General features: G+C 41.6%; 1 protein-coding gene and 1 long non-coding RNA gene across 4 annotated transcripts in view; one reads left to right on the top strand and one right to left on the bottom strand.

Annotated features, from left to right (window-relative positions):
• ATL1 (atlastin GTPase 1) overlaps positions 1-21909 on the top strand; it is a 100867-nt gene that overhangs the window by 11973 nt on the left and 66985 nt on the right. For 2 of the 3 annotated variants that reach the window (XM_021941199.2, XM_021941200.2), the window contains exon 1: positions 15334-15608. In XM_021941199.2, the coding sequence (XP_021796891.1) occupies positions 15575-15608 (34 nt within the window). In that variant the 5' untranslated portion in view covers positions 15334-15574. Of the gene's footprint in view, positions 1-15333; positions 15609-21909 lie in introns of those variants that run through there. The other variant, XM_009211513.4, reaches the window with a different exon arrangement.
• Positions 13786-16414, bottom strand: LOC116275726. The gene is made up of 2 exons (XR_004184921.1): positions 16336-16414; positions 13786-14246 (listed from the first exon to the last, which is right to left on the bottom strand). It is a non-coding gene; the product is annotated as an uncharacterized LOC116275726 (long non-coding RNA).

The raw sequence follows: 21909 nt of genomic DNA, 5'->3' as shown, positions 1-21909 counted from the left end.
AATGTGACAGGTCCCTCATCAGATTACTGAAGGGTGTGTGTCCACTGCTTGAACTTGGAAGGCTGAACTCTGAGCCAAGGCCATGAGGCCCAGCCAAGGAACAGGTGTTTCTGAGAACCTAAACATCATGGAAAGTATCTCAGAACCTGCCAAGAAAAACAGTCTCATTGCTCAAACACAGTAGGCAAAGAGCCAGAAAATTAAAGGCAGTTTGGAGATGGAAAGTAGCACAGATCTCTAGAGCTGTCCTGCTGCTGCTCAGGAGCACCCTGTATGTAAGTCCTAATAAATTCATCTACTTGCCAATCGGCACTGTCTGAGTCACTTTTTGGTCTCTCAGCTCCCTCCCAGTTTGGGAGACCATTTTTCTATACAATCCTGGGCTTTTCTTTTTTTTTTTTTTTTTTGTTTGTTTTTTTGTTTTTTGTTTTTTGTTTTTTTTTTTGAGACGGAGTCTCGCTCTGTCACCCAGGCTGGAGTGCAGTGGCCGGATCTCAGCTCACTGCAAGCTCCGCCTCCCGGGTTCACGCCATTCTCCTGCCTCAGCCTCCCGAGTAGCTGGGACTACAGGCGCCTGCCACCTCGCCCGGCTAAGTTTTTGTATTTTTAGTAGAGACGGGGTTTCACTGTGTTAGCCAGGATGGTCTCGATCTCCTGACCTTGTGATCCGCCCGTCTCGGCCTCCCAAAGTGCTGGGATTACAGGCTTGAGCCACCGCGCCCGGCCAATCCTGGGCTTTTCTTGTAACAGTTGGTATCACAAACAGGATCTAAAAGACCAAAGGAAGATTTAGGAAGGGGTGTCTGCACTGGGAATCCCAGGGTGGTCGACAGCATCCATGTGGGGTGAAATTGTCCAACTGCTCGACCTTTGTGGGCTATTGCTTGAGTACAGGGATGCTTAGAAAATTCCAGTGGGGAATAAACATGTAGTGCAAGGACCTAAGATGTTAAAGTACAATAAGGATAGCAAATGTGCTGTTGCTGTGGTTAGACTGGCTACTGAGAAATTGTTAAAGCAGGAAAAATAGATACAAAAGTTAAGGGAAGAGCTACAGTTAGAAAGGGACATGCGAGTATCCATGTCAGCCCTGGTTGGGGATTTGGTGGAGAAGGTAGATAAAAGGGAGGAAGGGTTGGAACTCCTGTGGCTTATGTTTCCAAAAACATGGGAAAGTTCAAAGGCATGCCAGGTTTTCTAGGACTCCAGCTGGTTACACATTATGACTCATCCTTGTGGACCTTTTTAAACTGATGGCCAAATTACAGCAAGAAAAATCCAGAGCTCAAATGTTTCACCTTCAATTACAGTTAATCAGATCATCTGAAGCTCTCTATTTCTCTTTTCTTTTCTGCCTGCTTTGAATCTGTTGTTATTAAACTCCTGGTGTTGAAATAAAACTCACTGTTTATGGTACTGCTAATTCAAAGCCACTTGGGGATTTTGTTTTTCTTACACAGTTCAGACAAATCTAACTAAAATGTAAATGTTGGAAACTCATTTGAAACTGAAGAAAAAAAGGAGGTAAAAGAAGTTTTTTTTAAAAACCAGACTGCTATGAAAACTACTTTACCCAAAATTTTTGTCCACAGCCTTCATTGGATTACCTGTTAGGGCAAATAAAATTTAGCCATGTGAAGGGGTCCTAATTTTGTCAAAAATAATTTGGATCCAGTTATCTTTTATAGGCTGATGAGTTTATAATACTGTCTCATGGCTAAAGTTCTGAAGTAAAAGGTATTGGGTGTGTGCGTGTGTGTGCATATGTGTGCATGTATGAGTGTGTGAGAACATACATGTTTAAATATGTTTATATGTATGTACATGTGTTATATGTTATGTCTGACATGCTACCAACTTGGCTTATAAGTAAATGAATACTCATACATTAAGGTAAAGTCAAGTACCTTTTAAGGTTTTGTAAATTTAGTAATCTTTAATAAACAAGCTGAATTTAAAATTATTCGTAAAATAAAATAGAAATGTCTTCAGAATTGTCAGCATACATTTTTGTCTGGGTTTACTGATTAGGTAAGTTTTATGTTTGCCTCTGCTAGATATTTTAAGATGTCAGAATTTGACATGAAAGTTATAAGACTGTAAACCCAGCCAAAACCAGAATGATCGTTGTGTGGGTTTTTTTGACAAATTTAATATAGTTGGTTCAGTGAAAGTAGCAAAATCTTCTAAATTATCAGCAAAATGCCCATGTGTTTAAGGTGTTTTTTTTTTAATTATTATACTTTAAGTTCCGGGGTACATGTGCAGAACATGCAGGTTTGTTACATAGGTATACACGTGCCATAGTGGTTTGCTGTACCCATTAACCCGTCATCTACATTAGGTATTTCGCCTAATGCTATCCCTCCCCGACAGGCCCCGGTGTTTCTCACTTATAAGTGGGGGTTGAACAAAGAGAACACATGGACACAGGAGGAGGGGGGAGGGGGGAACTTTAAGGTTTTTACTTAGGTGAACATCTTATATTTACAGGCTATAAAAATGGTTAACAGGAAAATAAGTTACAATAGTGGTGAGGTTTGTCTAATATCTGAGTTCTCATTAGTCATCCAGATAAACTGCTAAAAACGAATGAATTGAATAAATGTGAATGAGATAAATGCTTAAAGGTGAACTCTTGTGTAATTTAAAATCTTAAAATGATTTTAGTTACTCAGTGAATGTCTGAGGGATTTCCAGTTGAAAAAAAATGTTATATAGAGGGCGTTGGTTGTACTTCTGTACCCACTAATGGGAAATAAAATCTGTTATGTGGGAGAAGCATTGGTGGACCTCTGTGAGTTGAATAAAAATAAGGACGGAGTCTGAAAAGAAATCAAGGAACAAAAAGGGGATGGGCCAGATGGGTCCCTGTACACTTGCCTTAGCCCAGGCGGGCAATGAAGATGAAATAATACTGCCTACCAGGAGAATATTCTGAGATCACCCAAACAATCCAGAAGTTATATAAGGTACGGATAGGCCAGAACCCCTATAACAGCCCTGTGTGGCCTCTGAAAAAGCCAAATGGCATCTGGAGAATGATGGTAGACTACCATGAGCTAAATGAGGTGGTGCCACTTGTATCTGCTGCTATACCCAATATTGCTCAACTGCTACAGCAAGTAGTCCTTAAGCTGGGAAGTGTCCATGCTATGATTAACTTGCATTATGCCTTTTCCAGTATTCTTTTAGCAGAATATTTACAAGACCAGTTTGCCTTCACTTGGGAGGGCCAATAATGGACTTTCCAGGTACTACCAAAAAGATACCTGCACAACCCCACCATCTGTCACAGTATAGTTGCATAGTACCTATATAGACTCACTTTGCCTGCCTCAGTCTGTGTTTCACTGTATTAATGATATCATGCTAACCTCAGAGTCTCTTGCAGATCTGGAGACTACCCTACAAACCACCTCGGATGGCCTAAAGGACAGGGGATGGGAAGCCAACCCCAAAAAGATACAGAGGCCCAGGATAGCCATCAAATTCCTGGGAGTTACCTGGTCAACTAAGATGTGAAACATACCTGGAGCTGTCATTGATAAGATAGTACAGCAGCTTGTTCCCCAGACAGTAAAGCAACTGTAGGTTTTCCTAGGTTTACTGGGCTACTGGAGGATATTCATTCCTCATTTGGCACAAACCCTCAGCTCATTATATACCCTAATAAAGAAGGGTAAAAAATGGGACTGGACACACATAGAGCAAGAGCCATTTGACAAAGCAAAAATATTGGTGAAACAAGCCCAAGCACTAGAGGTCCCACTGCCACAGGATCCTTTTGTATTAGAAGTCACTAGAGATGCCACAAGGATGACTTAGGGTTTGTGGCAAAAGCAGCCAATGGGAATGGTAACTGTAGGGTTTTGGTCTCAATTATGTTTCTTTGTTTGTTTGTTTGTTTTGAGACGGAGTCTTGCTCTGTCACCCAGGCTGGAGTGCAGTGGCACACTCTCGGCTCAATGCAAGCTCCACCTCCCAGGTTCACGCCATTCTCCTGCCTCAGCCTCCCCAGAAGCTGGGACTACAGGCTCACGCTGCCACACCCAGCTAATTTTTTTTTGTATTTTTAGTAGAGACAGGGCTTCACTGTGTTAGACAGGATGTGGTCTCCATCTCCTGACCTTGTGATCCGCCTGCCTCGGCCTCCCAAAATGCTGGGATTACAGGCGTGAGCCACCACCCGGCCTGGTCTCAATTATGAAAGGGGGCAGAATCCTACTATACAGTCCTAGAGCAACAGCTATTAGCCGTGTATAGAGCATTGCAACAAGCAGAGGCCATCACCACCAGAAAGAAGACCACACAATAAAAACTGCCTACCCCATAAAAGGTGGGTGGAAGGCTTTCTAACCAAGCCCACCTCTGGGGTGGCACAATTACACACCCTGCAGAAATGACATGCCTGTCTACAACAAAGGGGTGTCCTGTCTACTAATCCTTTAAGTCAGCTTCTACAGGAGGTGCCTGGACCCATCCACTTTGAACAAGTGGAGGGAGCCAAGATGGCAATAGAACCACCTACTGGGCCAATCATTGTATATAAGGGGACCCCACCAATACTCCCTAGGGCCTGGTACATTGATGAGTCTAGCAAAGGCACCTAACACCAATGGTCAGTGGTCATGGCACAAATGGATACTGACACCATATAACTGTATAGGTACATCGTAAGAGCAGCCACAGGGTGGGCCACAGCAAAGGCAGCAGGCATCTCCACCCTCTTTGTAAATATTCTAGCAGCTGTTCAGAACTGTGAGACCTACTCACAGCTGAGACCTAGAAGGGTTCCTTCTGCACTAAGTCACATACCTAAAGCCATACAACCTCCATAGGACTGACAAGTCAATTTTATTGGTCCTCTGCCCTGGAATGGTGGGGAAAGGCATACCTTAACCTCTGTGGACACAACAGTGGGGCTACTACAGGCCTTCCCAATAAAACATGCCACCCAGCTGGAGACCGTTAAGTGTCTCACTGCTCTTAGTGTCATATATGGCATGCTATGAAGAATATATAATGATCAGGGCTCCCATTCGTGGGCCACAATATCCAACACTGGGCATCAGAGCAAAACATAGACTGGAGGTTCCACTACCATATATCCCAACAGGGGCAGGACTCAGAAAAAAAAATGGCCTGTTAAAAACCCAATTACATGCACTGTCCCAGAATGGCTAAGTTTCTGGACTAAGAATCTCCCTGAAGCCATACAAATTTTAAATGAGTTACCCACTAACACACTTGGCATCACTCCCTATGAATGGGCCTGTAAAATATGCCCCGCAAACTCTCAGCGTTACCTCTGAGACACTGAGTCATGCTTCTGAAGCAGAAGCCATGCTGTGCTTCTAAGAACACCAGTGGATCTGCCAACTGGCGATGGCTACATGGACCTGAAGTTGAGCTGGAAAGTGCCCCTATACTGGACTGGTTTTATGATGCTGGAGGGTGAATGAAGACTGCCGGAGGATAGGTGATCCTAGCTGTATGTACTCTTAGAGGGAGGTCTGAGAGCCTTATGATATCAACATCAGCAGCACTGATACCTGCTGGAGTGGTCATAGTGCAGAGTGCATAGGCAAGGCTGGAAGCTTACCAATTGGCTACTATGCCCACTCTTAGAGAGGGAAGCCATGTGTGGTACTGTAAGCCCGAACTGAAGCCTGTGGCAGCCTCACTAATAGGGCCAATGGGAGAAAACATAGCAGTAATAATGTTACAAGGAGTGGCTATACCCTTGAGGGTCTCTGTTGAAGACCTGTGTTTGCCTTGTTTCTGCTACCCATGGCAGCTGGTAATGTCTTCTGAACTAGGCTGTGACTACAACAGCAGCCAGCAACCAGTCCTATTGTGGGGTATGTGGATACCTCCCCCTGTTAAGTGGTAATAGTATGCCTTGGGATATTCTGCCTTTTGCCTGACAGAACTGGAGTGACTGGTTCAACAGCACCAATAAGGCAGCCCAGGCTCACTAAGGATTGTCTCTGCATGGAGGCCTGATTGCCAATGCAATGGAGACTCAAAGACATGTGCCATTAGGCCACAAAACAAGTCTCAATAAATTTAAGAAAATAAAAATCATATCAAGTACCTTCTCAGACTACAGTGAAATAAAACTGGAAAATAACTCCAAAAGGAACCCTCAAAATTATACAAATACATAGAAATTAAATAATCTGCTCTTGAATGATCTTTGGGTTAACAATGAAATCAAGATGGAAATTTAAAAATTCTTTGAACTGAACGACAGTGACACAACTTATCAAAACCTCTGGGATACAGCAAAAATGGTGCTAAGAGGAAAGTCATAGCATTAAATGCTTACATCAAAAAGTCTGAAAGAGCACAAATAGACAACCTAACATCATACCTCAAGAACTAGAGAAACAAGAAGCAAACCCAAACCCAGCGGAAAAAAGATTAACAAAGATCACAGCAGAAACTAAATGAAATTGAAACAAAAAAATACAAAAGACAGATGAAACAAAAAGCTATTTATTTGAAAAGATAAAATTGACAGACCATTAGTGAGATTAACTAAGAAAAGAAGAAAAAAGATCCAATAAGCTCAATTAGAAACAAAACAGAAGATATTACAACCAATACTACAGAAATACGAAAGATCATTCAAGGCTACTATGAACACCTTTATGTACACAAACTAGAAAGTCTAAAGGAGATGGATAAATTCCTGGAAATGTACAACCCTCCTGATTAAATCAGGAAGAAATAGAAACTGAACAGACCAATAACAAGCTGTGAGATTGAATCAGTGATTTTAAAATTGCCAAAAACTCCTTTCAGGACCAGATGGATTCATAGCCGAATTGTATCAGACATTCAAAGAAGAATTGGTACCAGTTCTATTGAAACTATTTCAAAAGATAGAGAAAGATGGAATCCTCCCCAAATCATTCTATGAAGGCAGTGTTACCCCAATACCAAAACCAGGAAAGGCCATAACAAAAAAAGAAAACTACAGACCATTATCCCTGAGGATAATGGTCTGCATTATCATCAAAGATGCAAAAAATCATAACAAAATACTAGCTCTCCAAATCAGCTTATCAAAAAGATAATATATCATGATGAAGTGGATTTCATACCAGGGATTCAGGGATGGTTTAACATATGCAAATCAATAAATGTAATATGACACATAAACAAAAATCATATGATCATCTCAGTAGGCACAGGAAAAGCACTTGATAAAATCCAGCATTCTTTTATGATAAAAACCCTAAAAAAATTGTCATAGATGGGACATACCTCAAAGTAATAAAAGCCATCTATGACACATCAACAGACAACATAATATCGAACAAGGAAAAGTTGAAACCATTCCCCCAGAGAACTGGAACAAGACAAGAATACCCACTTTCGCCACTTCTACTCAACATAGTACTGGAAATCCTAGCCAGAGCAGTCAGACAAAAGAAAAATAAAGAGTATTCAAATTGGAAAAGAGGAAGTCAAACTGTTGCTGTTCGCCGTTAATATGACCATGTACCTAGAAAACCCTAAAGACTCATCCAAAAATCTCCTAGACCTGATAAATGAATTCAGTAAAGTTTCAGGATACAAAATCAATGTACACAAATCAGTAGCGCTGCTCTACACCAATAATGACGAAAGTGAGAATCAAATCAAGTACTCAATCACTTTTACAGCAGCTGCAAAAAAATTAATTAAATAAAATACTTATGAACATACTTAACCAAGGAAGTGAAAGATCTCTACAAGAAAAACTACAAAACACTGCTGAAAGAAATCATAGATGACACAAACAAATGGAAACACATCCCATGCTCATGAATAGGTAGGATCAATATTGTGAACATGACCATACTTCCAAAAGCAATCTACACATTCAATGCAATTCCCATCAAAATACCATCATCATTCTTCAAAGAACTAGAAAAATATCCTAAAATTCATATGGAATCAAAAAAGAGCCCATATAGCCAAAGCAGTACTAAGAAAAAGAACGTATCTGGAAGCATCATAGTACCTGACTTCAAATTTTACTGTGAGGCTATAGTTACCAAAACAACGTGGTACTGCTATAAAAATAGGCATGTAGACCAATGGAACAGAATAGAGAACCCAGAAATAAAGCCAAATACTTATAACTAACTGGTCTTCGACAAAGCAAACAAAAACATAAAGTGGGGAAAGGATACCCTATTCAATAAATGGGGCTGGGATAACTGGCAAGCCACATGTAGAAGAATGAAACTGGATCCTCATCTCTCACCTTATATCAAAATCAACTCAAGATGGATCAAAGACGTAAATCTAAGAACTGAAACCATAAAGATTGTAGAAGATAACATCAGAAAAATTCTTCTAGACATTGGCTTAGGCAAAGAATTCATGACTAAGAATCTGAAAGCAAATGCAACGAAAACAAAAATAAATAAATGGGACCAGGCATGGTGGCTCATGCCTATAATCTCAGCACTTTGAGAGGCTGAGGCGGGTAGATTACTGGAGGTCAGGAGTTCAAGACCAGCCTGGCCAACATGGCGAAACCCTGTCTCTGCTAAAAATACAGAAAATTAGCTGGGCATGGTGGCGTGTGCCTGTAGTCACTGAATAGACAATTAGACAATTCTTGAAAAAATATATACAGACAGCCAACAAACATATGAAAAAATGCTCAAAATCACTATAAGGGAAACACAAATCAAAACCACAGTGAGATACAACCTCATTCCTGCAAGAATGGTCATAATTTAAAATTAAAAAAAAAAATAGATGTTGGCTTGGATGTGGTAAAAAGGGAGCTCTTTCACGCTGCTGGTGGGAATGTAAACTAGTACAACCACTATGGAAAACAGTATGAATACCCCTTAAAGAACTAAAAGTAGAACTACCATTTGACCCAGCAATCCCACTACTGGGTGTTTACCCAAAGGAAAATAAGTCATTATATGAAAAAGACAAATGCACACGCATGTTTATAGCAGCACAATTCACAATTACAAAGATATGGAACCAAGCTAAATGCCCATCAATCAATGAGTGGATAAAGGAAATGTGGTATATATACACCATGGAATATTACTTGGCCATAAAACAGAACAAAATAATGGCCTTTGCAGCAACTTGGATGGAGTTGGAGGCCATTATTCCAAGTGAAGTAACTCAGCAATGGAAAACCAAATATTGTTATGTTCTCCCTTAAAAGTGAGAGTTAAGCAATGAGGATGCAAAGGCATAAGAATGATATAATGGCCTTTGGGGACTCGGAGCAAATGGTCGGAAGGGTGAGCAATGAAAGGCTGCATGTTTGGTACAGTGTACTCTGCTCCAGTGACAGGTGCAGCAGAATCTCAGACATCACCACTAAAGAACTTATTCATGTAACAAAAAACCATCTGGTCCCCAAAAACTATTGAAATTTTTTAAGAGTTTTTTTTAAGCCACAAAAACCAATATGTACCCTTACAGACACTACCTGTTGTGCCTATATGCGTGATGAAGAGAACAGTGTCACAAATGTTTTAAATCATTTGTCAACTCAAATCCATTATATAACCTAATTAGGCTTCTTTGACTCATTCTCAAATTGGTTACACACCTTACCTACTCATTGAAGTTACATTTTGCTAACAGGCATCATAATTGTAGTTAGTTTCTGCTTTTTATGATGTTTTGTATACTGTAGATGTGGCTTGTACACACAAGCCATGGCTATACATTATAGGTCTGTATAGTTCTTCCCCTCATACCCCACTCAAGAACTTTCATGCAAGATTGGTGGGAAGAATATGAGAGCTGGGGAATGGGGTGGATTGTAGTGTGATGTGTCCCCACCAGGTTACTTAGAGTGTACGTCCACTGCTTGAACGGGGAAGGCTGGGCAGTGAGCCAAGACCATGATGCCCACTGGAGGAGCAGGTGTCTTACCAAGGAAAACAGTCTCATTGCTCAAACGCAGTAGGCAAAGAAGTTACAGAAAAATTGTTTAAAAGCAGTTTAGAGATGGGAGGTGGCATGGATCTCTAGAGCTGTCCTGCTGCTGCCCAGAAGTGTCCTGTATAAGTCTCACAAACTCATCCACTCGCCGGGCTGGACTTACCTGAGTCATTCTTTGGTCTCTTGGTTCCCTCCCAGCTTGGGAGAACATTTTTCTATATAATCCTGGATTTTTTTCGTAACATCAACACACTGAAGATGGTAGAGTGCACCTTTGTCTTTTTGGCAAAGTCTTCTGGTTATTTTCCAATGTGTATTTCCCTTCTTTGTTTAGTATTAGACCCCAAAATTTTTGTTGCATACATGGTATGCAACAAATTTTTCATTGATAAAAATATTTATCAATGAGGTGGGACATGGTAAGTCAATGGTATTTGAGTGGAGATGATATGTGCACCTTCTGGATTGTACTCTTAGAGAGAATGGATATATTCACTTCTTCCCTTTTACCCTTCTGTATGGCTAGAATGAAAATGTGAATGCCCACGCTAGAGCAGCCATCATGGAACATATGATGGAAGCCCCGAGTGAAAGATGGAAGAAGGCATGAAGAACTTCCGTTCCTTCATTTTGTTGTTGTTGTTGTTGTTGTTGTTTTGTTTTGTTTGAGATGGAGTCTCGCTCAGACTGAAGTGCAGTGGTGTGATCTCGGCTCACTGTAACCTCCACCTCCTGGGTTCAAGCAATTCTCCTGCCTCAGTCTCCTGAATAGCTGGGACTACAGGTGCACGCCGCCCAGCCCGGCTAATTTTTTTTTGTATTTTTTAGTAGAGACAGGGTTTCACCATGTTGCCCAGGCTGGTCTCGAACTCCTGAGCTCAGGCAATCTGCCCACCTTGGCCTCCCAAAGTGCTGGGATTACAGGTGTGAACCACCATGGCCAGCCAGTTCCTTCATATTTTAAAGCCACAGTATTATCCCTGGATGACTTATGCTCAGGTTATTTTCATAAGACCAAAATAAATATTTGTCTTATTTTAGCCATTGTAATTTTTATAGCAGCCAAAGCTATATCCTAACTAGTATAGTCCATGATACCACTGAGCTGATGAATTGACCACCATAGAACCAATCTATCTTTAAACAAATTGTTGTGTGAATGTAAATGTCATTTTTTGGTTAAGCCATTTTGAGTTACCACCAAAAGTATTCTAATTGACATAAATATTTTTCTAAGATTGCTATTTATAGAGGGAAGGAGCAAATTGAACCATCAACTATTGAGAAACTTCTGATTGAGGGACCCCCTTACTTATGATGGAGGAAAATGAGCATGGTGAAAGAACCAATGGAAGAAAAAAGAATTGAGGATACAGGGGGAAGAGAATAGTTTGTGGAGTAACATCCCAGAAGAGTCAAGAAGAGAGAGGATTTAAAGTACTAAAGTTCAAATGGAGTAATACCTTTTCTTCTTTTATTCTGATTTAAAATGAACTTGACCTTTGACTTTTAAAAAACATTTGTATTGAGACATAATTCACATACCATACAATTCACCAGCTTAGATTTTACAATTCAGTGGAGTTTTTTGTTTTGTTTCATTTTTTGAGACAGAGTCTTGCTCTGTCATCTAGGCTAAAGTGCAGTGGCCTGAATCCTTGAACTCCTAGGCTCGAGGGATCCTCCCACCTCAGCCTCTTGAGTAGCTGGGACTACAGGTGCACATCACTGCACCTGGCTAGTTTTTCTATTTTTTTTTTTTTTTAATAGAGATGGGGTCTTTCTATGTTATACAGGCTGGTCTCGAACTCCTGGCCTCAAGTGATCTTCCCACCTCAGCTTCCCAACGGGCTGGGATTACAGGCATGAGCCACTGCACTCAGCCTAATCCAGTGGCTTTTAGTATACCCAAAGAGTTGTGCAAAGTTGATTTCATGATGAATTCTAAAACATTTTCATTGCCCCCCAAAGAAACCTCATACTCATTAGCAGTCACTCTCCAATTTCTCCCCAACCTCCCACTCCTTTCCTCCATCCCTAAGAAACAATTAATGTACTTTCTGCCTCTTTAGATGTACCTATTCTATAAATTTCATGTAAATGGAATCATATAATATGTGGTCTTTGTGGCTGGCTACTTTCATTTACTATAATGTTTTCAAGGTCCATCCATGTTGTAGCATATATTGGTACTCAGTAACTTTTTATGACCAAATAATGTTCTAGTATATGGACATACTACTTTTTGTTTATTCATTCACTAGTTATTTGGCACTGGGATTGTTTCCACCTTTTGGCTATTATGAATAATGCTGTTATGGATATTCCTGTACAAGTTTTTCTGTGAACATATATTGTAATTTCTTTAGAGTATATACCTGGGAGTGCTAATGTATATGGTAATTCTATGTTTAACTTTTTGAGGAACTGCCAGACTTTTTCCCAAAGTGGCTGCACCATCAGCAGTTTATGAGGGTGCCAATTTCTCCACATCCTCACCAACACTTGTTATTATCTTTTTGATTATAGTCATCATAGTAAGCATTTTTAAACTTATTCTGGAGAAAGTGAAACATTACTGTTCTAAGACTCAGAGTTATATAAAAGCATTACACTTAGAGAAATATCAGTCCCCCTAGTCCCTATTAACCTCTTACCATTCTTCCATTATTTCTACCCTATTCCCACCCATCTCCCACAGGTGACCAATCTCATTGGTTTCTGGTTTATTCTTGCTGTAGTTATTTTTCACAGATGAATGGATACTTTGTTTCATATCCTTTTCTCTTTCCAGGACTGGTGTACTATTTGCACTTTTTCCTTCTCATTTAACATTGTATTCTGGAAATCACTCTGTATTAGCTTATAAAGATCTTCTATATTCTTTTTCACACCTATGTAACATTTTATTGCATATATGTATTATAATGTATTCAACCACTCATCCATAGATGGGCATTTAGGTTGTTTCCAGCATTTTACAATAACAAAAAGTACTGTAATAAATAACCACATATGTTTATATTTTCATAGTATTGAAGGTATTTCTTCAGAGTAGATTAAACTTATGATTTAAAAAATGTGTTCTAGCAATGTCCACTGAAATGGTCTAGAAACAGTGATACTTCAGCCAGCAATGAGCACAACTAGCACCCACGTCTTGGTTTCTAAACACCTTTGGGAGTCAGAGCATCTTGGAGAAATGGCTATTTTAGTTCTAAGGGAAAATACAAAGGACTCCTGAAACATTTTCTTGTACCAGAATACAGGGAACTGCTCAAAGACAAAAAGGGACAATGTTAAAAGGACACACAAGCTGACCCTCGGCCAAATTTAGGGCAATTTAGGCATTAAAAAGAATGGTGATGCATAACACAATTTTTAAAAAAAGTTTCCACTAATTTATAGTGGGACTCAACAGAGAAAGGTTGGAGAGGGAATGCCAGCTACTTAATTTAAAAGACATGACATCGAGAGGCTGAGGTGGGCAGATCGCTTGAGCTCATGAGTTTGAGACCAGCCTGGGCAATGTGGAGAAACTCCGTCTCTACATACAAAAACAGCCAGGCGTGCTGGCAACAGCCAGTAATCCCAGCTACTTGAGAGGCTGAGGCATGAGAGTCGCTTGAACCTGGGAGGCGGAGGTTATAGTGAGCTGAGGTCACGCCACTGCACTCCAGTCTGGGCGACAGAGGGAGACTCTGTCTGGAAAACAAACAAACAAACAAACAAAATACAATTATTTTAAAGTCTCCATTTAAAAATCACTAATATGAAATTGATTCAGGCAAGGATCAATGAATGCTAAAATCAATGGATGAAAAGTTATTGGCCAACAGTACAAAAAGTCTTATACAGAGAGCTATTTATTTAAGCTTTTTTTTTTTTTTTTTTTTTTTGTGATTCACACAGTCTCGAAGTATTCACCTGCAGATTACTTACTAATTATAAAGGCAACAGTTTCTTAAAAAATTAATTTCTTTTTCAATTAGGCATAGGTGTTGCATTGTATAAATTTTTCCTTTTTGTGTGTGTAATCTATTGTACTCTTAAAAATGGGATTCATATGAAAGGGATTTTCAGGCTGGAATATAAGCTGAGAATGATAGTAAAGGAATATAAGAAGAAAAGCAGACCACACTCACACTTCTTTTTTGTTCTATGAACTTGGTTTATAGGTACAGGGATGAGATAATGTCTTCCCATGTTGTTTCATTATTGTCGTTTCAACTCTGTTGAGCACAGACCTCTTTAAAACCATGGTGTAAACTCGATTACGGTGTTCACAGCTCTGCGGTCACTAGAACCAGTAACTGAAATATAATGCATAAGATTTGGCAGTGATGGGGGAGTTTATTTTCAGATATGTTGATGTTGAAATGTCCGGAGGAAAACAATGTGAGGATAACCTTAGGCAGTTATAAACACACTTCTGGTATGATGTCCTCTCTTCTAGAGGGCAGAAGACTAGAAGTATAGATTTGGGAATCATCCGCATGGAGGTCCTGTCTGAAGCCATCAAAGTAAATTACATTGAGAGAGTGTAGCGTGAAGAGTTGCTTACGATTAGGAATTAGCAGAGATCGTGGATCTGGTAATTACGAGGCTGGCAGTGATCTCCTAAGAACCGATCAGTAGAGAGTGTGGGTAACAACCAAATGGCAGGAGGAAACTGTAAGGGACGGGATGATGGTATCTTACGGTTGAGGTAGTATAAAGGGAGAGTGTTTCCAGGTTACTGAAAACAACTAAGTTTGTAGCAGAGAGAAAGAAAGCAGTGAAAAGGGAAGGATTGAAAATATTTTTTATTTTTTTTCTTTTCCCTTCAAAATTGTCTGCAACCTTTATGGCTGCCAGGGCCCACCCAGACTGTGTAGTATGATTTCAGCTCAAATAATTGCTATTGGACTATCAGTCTGGACCTTATCTTTGCAAATCTAGTGGGAAATTTTACCCAGTGGATATTGAGTTACAGATTACAGTGAATCTACAGCTTTCATTTATCTTGATCTTCTTGATATAAATTTTGCTATTCTAATTTTAAGACAAACTACTCAGTATACATATACAAAAATGCATGATACCCTCTTTACTAACATGACCTTGCTTTTAAAATGGAAAAAAAAAAATGGGTGCCTGGTAGATAAATGCACATTATTTTAGCTACTTTGGCTATACGAATGTTGCCAGCTTGTTTGTGCTAATGTATAACCGTGCTTGAAACAGGTATTTGAACATCCAGAATCATGCAGTATATCGGTTTGTGTATTTCTGATAATGCTGTTAAATTCTTTGAGAGTGGGTGCGGGGGGGGTGCTGTTTATTTGTGTGCGTTTTCCGTTGAAAATGTTGCAGTACATGGTCTATCACTGTCTTCACGCTCTGGGGGTGGGCTGAGGTAGGGAGGGTGTGACGCTGGTATTTGTGTGAACTCGGGCTTGTGATGCTGAGCTTGGTTCATCTGCTTTCTCCTCCCTTTTCCTCCCCACTCCTTCCCACCAGCGCCACAGCAACATCCTCAGAGTCTGAGCGAACTGCGCCCAGCGCGGGCACGGAGCCTCCCACCGCCAGCAACCTGCGGCCCCGGAGAAGGCAGCGAGCGCAGTGACAGCGCCTCACCGCCACCAGGTCCTGGACCACCATGGCCAAGAACCGCAGGGACAGAAACAGTTGGGGTGAGTAGCAAATGAGAACTTCTGCAGCCAGCACGGGGTCTGGCCCTCCGCTTTCTGCTTCTGGAGACAGGGAGGGCCAAGGACTGCTCGGTGCCTGCGTCCACGGCTGGGAGACGGGCCGTAGCCGAGCTGCTCCCTGTTTGGGCGGAGGAACCATGGCCGAGCGGTACCCGCGTCACCGAATCGCGCTGTCGGGGCGAGGGCTGCAGCTTCGCGCAGGCCGGGCCTCCAGCTCCTTCTTCCCCACCCCCCTGCCGCCTCCTCCCAGCATTTGGACAGCACCCACCAGGCGCCTCCGGGGACTTGTGGTTCCGCCTTAGCGATCAGTTGGGAGGAAGGCTATGGGGGTGGGCAGGGGGCTGTTGTTACTCGGCCCCAGAGGGGCGATGGGTCGGGGATCTAGAGCAGGCCAAGCCCCAACCCCCTCCCCGGGAGCCGCCAACTCGCTGGCCCTGCAGGGCGCGGGCTCCCGGCGGCGGGCGGCGCGCTGGAACAATGAGGCGGAGCGCGCGGGGTTCCCGACGGACCGTAGCAGACCCGAGCAACGGGGAGAAGGGCCACCCTCTTGAGAATTCCTGAGCACTGCAGCACTCCTCTTAATTTGGGGGGTAGGTGGGGAAATTGGGGAAGAAGGGGAGCAAAGTTGTGGTTTCCAGCCTTCTGCCCCACCCCGACGCGGTACCCCATTCAGACCAGCCCCAAGGGTGGCTTTGTTCTTTGATTTTACCTTTTGGAGACATTGGGCTCATGATTCAGCACCAGGCCGAGGGGAGGGGAAAGGAGAGGCGAGACCCAGTATGTTCACACCGCGAGTGGGTGGGCGGTGCTCACGCAGGCGGAGAAGAACGGGCGCAGCGATGCGGGAGAAATCGCGGCCCCGCCCGCTTTGCTGCTCCAGACCTAGTTCTGGACGGTTAGTGTGGGCAGGCTGGGCGTCTTTTTGTCGTAGGTTCCCGATTTCTTGCAGTCACAGTGCTAAACTCACCAGCATCTTAGGAACGAAAGCTCTCTAAGGCATTTATTTTATTATCTGAACCAGAGAGTGTCTCAGGCTACTGTGGCTTGATGGGTAAAGAAATATTTTGTTCATCAGCTTGTTATTTGGAAATTGTTATTTGGAAATAACAGTTGTTATTATTTGAAAAGTTCAGAGCTGCTTGATTCTCTTCCACATCTCAGTGAGAGCTCTTCTATAACTGTTTATTTGACCAAGAGGAACAAATGTAAATTTTAGTTAGTTATTTCAGTTTACTTTAATGAAAAGACCGTGTATCTCCTTGCCTCTGATTGTTCTAATGGTCACAGGATCCGGTAGGCAAGGTTTACATTTGGGAGATTATCCAAGGTTTGTGGTAGGCATGGAGAGTTGGAGCGGAGAGGTCTGTCATGACTTGGCTGAGTTTAAGAGAAAGTGGTTCCATTTTCTGAGATCATGAAACTTCAGTTTTAACAGATCTGACTATTGCGATACGTTTTATTTGCTTCTTCTGAAATTTAAGTAAACATTTGCAGTGTATCCCCATTTCCACCCGTTCTCTTGGCCTCTAGAGTAGGAATTTATTGAACACACAGAGTTAGGGTGCATATATTCAAGTCACTTTTGTTCTCAATCTCCATGAGTTGTTGTCTCCACCCTATTAACAGAGGCGTGTGAAAATGTATTCTGAGGATTAAAATTTTTCTCCTTCATGAAGTTTTGGATCATTATTGTGCAGAATTTCCTTTGGTTATAAACTTTTCTTTTTTTTTTTTTCTGAGACGGAGTCTCGCTCTGTCGCCCAGGCTGGAGTGCAGTGATGCCATCTCAGCTCACTGCAAGCTCCACCTCCTGGGTTCACACCATTCTCCTGCCTCAGCCTCCGGAGTAGCTGGGACTACAGGTGCCCACCACCACGCCCGGCTAATGTTTTTGTATTTTTAGTAGAGAAGGGGTTTCACCATGTTAGCCAGGATGGTCTCGATCTCCTGACCTCGTGATCCGCCCACCTCGGCCTCCCAAAGTGCTGGGATTACAGGCGTGAGCCACCACGCCTGGTCTTATAAACTTCTTATGTAGTGGAAGTTTTTTCCTCTTGGGAACATGGTTCTCACATTGAGTTTTCATAAAAATCACACAGAGACTTATTAGAAATGCAGACTCTCCCATCTTCTAGCCAGAGCTTTGGAATCAACAGATCTGAAAGAGGGCCTAGGAATCTGCCTTTTAATTAGCATTTTAGGTGATTGGGAAGCAGATGGTCTTTAGGTGTTATTTTGAGAAATACTACCTTGGATTATTTACATTTGATAGAAACATCCCAGATAGTTTACCCAGAAATCATCAGGAAAGTTTCAACTGAAGGGATGGATTAAGAAAAGAAATACTAGAATCACTATAGTGTTCACTGGAAATTATTATAGAAAAGAAATAGTGGAATTCTGTACTCTTACCTTGATGTTCTGTGGAAATGCTTTACTACTCAGATTTTTCTTTGCTGTAAAGAATATATGACATAAATGACTTAGAAAATGTAGTAGATGGAGTAGGAGATAGAGGTTTTGGCAAAGATGTTAGCCCTGTCAGTCTTAATTCCATTTTATTACCAGTATCTAGTACAATGACTAACACATAGTAGGCATTTAGTAACAGCAATAGTAGCCAACATCATTAAGCTAATGTCATATGAAATAGATGCTGTAATCCTCATTTTACATGTTAAAAGGTATAGCTAGTAGATGATTGACCCAGGATTCCTGCTCTTCAGTTTGAATTCAGATTCCCTTATCTTCTATTCTATCTCTTTGTTGAATGGGTAATACCTTCTGTATTATATTATAGAACTACAGTTTCAGTGCATATTCATCTGCATTATTGCATTTGATCTTCAACCTCTTAAGTAATTATGTGTCTTAGGGCATATCACTATTTTGCAGATAAAAAAACTAACTCAGAGGTGAGTCAAATGATTTGGTGAAAGTCACATATTTGGTAAGTAAAAGGACTGAAATTAGAACCTGGGGTTTTTTCCTAATTTATTTTCTATAACATGATATTGTGGAATGTTTTTATGGAGAGAATGGGGTGGGGTGTGAAGATAATACAGAAAACAGATCCTCGTAGTAGACACAGGTCTCTCATGAGAAAAATCTTATGAGAGCTTAAAAAATAAGCCAGTCGGCTGGGTATGGTGGCTCACGCTTGTAATCCCAGCACTTTGGGAGGCCAAGGCGGGTGGATCACAAGGTCAGGAGATCAAGACCATCCTGGCTAACACGGTGAAACCCCATCTCTACTAAAAAAAAAAAATACAAAAAAATACAAAAAATCAGCCAGGTGTGGTGGCAGGCGCCTGTAGTCCCAGCTACTCGGGAGGCTGAGGCAGGAGAATGGCGTGATCCCGGGAGGCAGAGCTTGCAGTAAGCCGAGATCGTGCCACTGCACTCCAGCCTGGGCGACAACGAGACTCTGTCTCAAAACAAACAAACAAACAAACAAACCAAAAAAACCACAGCGAATTGGCCTTATCTAGCTAAGTAAGTATTTTTCAGACAAGTTAGAAAGAAAAAGGCATCAAGGTAGACAATCCAGAATGGGAAAATACGGTGATTTCCAAGAAAAGGGCAAGAAAGATATTTGCAAAATCAGCCTGAGAGCTAAAATTTAGATAAGGAACCTAAGGACCATATAACAGGTGTTTTTATCTTAGTAGCTAGAGACCTGTAGGTCTTACAGGGACCATGAAAGCTAGACAGCAGAAAAGCATCTCTGCTGACTACTAGAATTGAGGGTGATGTTTGAAGACCATACTCAGAGATAAAACTGGGAAGCAAGTCTGAGTAGAACTGAGCATCCTACCACCTGTACCTAAATCTACCCTTAAGATGTTTGAATAAATTTAAGCATATGCAAGTCAATTCTTCCAAAATAGGCATTAGTATTATTATGAATCATTTGAATGTATAAGGGATCTGAGATTCAGAGAGCGTAAGTGACTTGCCAGAGGTACCATAGTTTCTAGGTTATAAATCTAGTATTCAAATTCAGGGTTGTTTGCTTCTACAGTCCATGTGATGAGGGCAAGGACTAGTATGCCAAAAGGTACCACAACAAGCTTATCTAGGATTAAGCTGATATAAGAAATCGATGCTCTATAAATGTGATCACTTGGACTAGAGAAGTAGGCAAAGAATGTGCTAGTGTGGAAAATAAAGGGGACAGGTAAGTGTCAGAAACAGTAGCCCAGAAAGCAGTCTTTCACTGCTGGGTTAGAGCTTAAGTACTACCAGAAACAAAACAGAAATGCATACTTTGTTTGTTTGTTTTTGTCAAAGTTGCTTAAAAACTTGGGATACCACCTGGGAATTTGAGTTTTCTACAATGTGACAGAAACAGATAGTGCGAAATTGCTTTAGAAAAATAGTATTTGCGCTAGGCGGGGCGCGGTGGCTCACGCCTGTAATCCCAGCACTTTGGGAGACTGAGGCGGGCAGATCAGGAGGTCAGGAGATGGAGACCATCCTGGTGAAACCCCATCTCTACTAAAAATACAAAAAATTAGCCAGGCGTGGTGGCATACACTTGTAATCCCAGCTACTTGGGAGGCTGAGGCAGGAGAATCACCTGAACCCTGGAGGCAGAGGTTGCAGTGAGCCAAGATTGCGTCACTGCACGGGCGACAGAGCGAGATTCTGTCTCAAAAAAAAAAAAAAAGAAGAAGAAGAAAAATAGTATTTGCACTAAAGTGCAGCTTTGACTGCCTTTAAAAATCACTATCTTGGCTTCATAGTAAGTGTAGGAAATGCCCAGTTGTTGAAAAGGCGTTTGTGGAAAATTAATTTTTAGGTTTCTGGTTTTGAGGAAAGATTTAAAACAATCTTGAGTGTGCTATAGTTACCTCATGATATTCTTTCTTTTCCAGTTGGCTACATTCTATTTTTCTTGAAATGAGACTGTTTGTCCCTTTTTACCTACCTCATCTTCTATATACCTAATTCTCTTAAAACAATATAAAATTTCTACTGGGTCTTGGCTGGACACAGTGGCTCATGCCTATAATCCCAGTACTTTGGGAGGCCCAGGTGGATGGATCACCTGAGGTCAGGAGTTTGAGACCAGCCTGGCAAACACGGTAAAACTCTGTCTTTACTAAAAATATTAAAAAATCGGCTGGGTGTGGTGGCGGGTGCCTGTAGTCCCAGCTACTCAAGAGGCTGAGGCAGGAGAATGGCGTGAACCCAGGAGACGGAGGTTGCAGTGAGCCGAGACTGCACTACTGCACTCCGGCCTGGGTCACAGAGTGAGACTCCATCTCAAAATCAATCAATCAATCAAACAAAACCACCCCAAAATAGCTGGGCATGGTGGTGCACACCTGTAATCCCAGCTACTAGGGAGGCTGAGGCAGGAGGATCACTTGAACCCGGGAGGCGGAGGTTGCAGTGAACTGAGATTGCACCGCTGTACTCCAGCCTGGGTGACAGAACGAGACTTCATCTCAAAAAAAAAAATAATTTTCTACTGGGTCATACATGTACTGTGTGATGTGTACTGTATATAAGACATGTACTGTACATTTTCCTTCCCTACATTTTTTAACTTAAGTTGCCTTCCCTGCATCTTTTAAATTTACTTTTCCTATAGATATATATTTTTTATACTTAACATCTGCTTACCTTGTCTTGATGACTCATGGGTTACACCTTTGTTCCATTTCAGACTCTGCAGCCTTTATTATCTTTACAATCAGTGACTACACTGTAGGCAGAACCTATGATCACCAGGGAAATAATCCACCGTGTGGTACTTCCAGTAATAAAAAAAAGATTTTAGATTTAGAGGGTCTTCCTCTTTTACATAAAAATTCTTATGAAACATATGTATACAAAAGAACATATAAAACATATGTGTTCAGTTTTTTAAAAAGAATGAGCACCTGTGACCCCCAGCCAAAGAAATGGAACATTATCAATATTTTGTCACACCTTGTATGCCTCTCCTTAAGGACAACCTGTTTTGTTTTGGTTTTGAGACAGAGTCTCGCTCTGTCACCCAGGCTGGAGTGCAATGGTGCAATGTCAGCTCACTGCAATCTCTGCCTCCCAGGTTCAAGCAATTCTCCTGCCTCAGCCTCCCAAGTAGCTGGGATTACAGGTGCCCACCACCATGCCCGGCTAATTTTTGTATTTTTAGTAGAGATGGGGTTTTCCCAGGTTGGTCAGGCTGGTCTCAAACTCCTGACCTCAGGTGATCCACCCACCTCAGCCCCAAAAAGTGCTGGGATTACAGGTGTGAGCCACTGCACCCGGCCAGCACAACCTGTTC

Source organism: Papio anubis, chromosome 7 (genome assembly GCF_008728515.1).
Source record: "Papio anubis isolate 15944 chromosome 7, Panubis1.0, whole genome shotgun sequence".
Lineage (NCBI taxonomy): Eukaryota > Metazoa > Chordata > Mammalia > Primates > Cercopithecidae > Papio > Papio anubis.
Note: the sequence above shows the minus strand (reverse complement) of the source record. Positions and strands in the feature narration are given on the sequence as shown.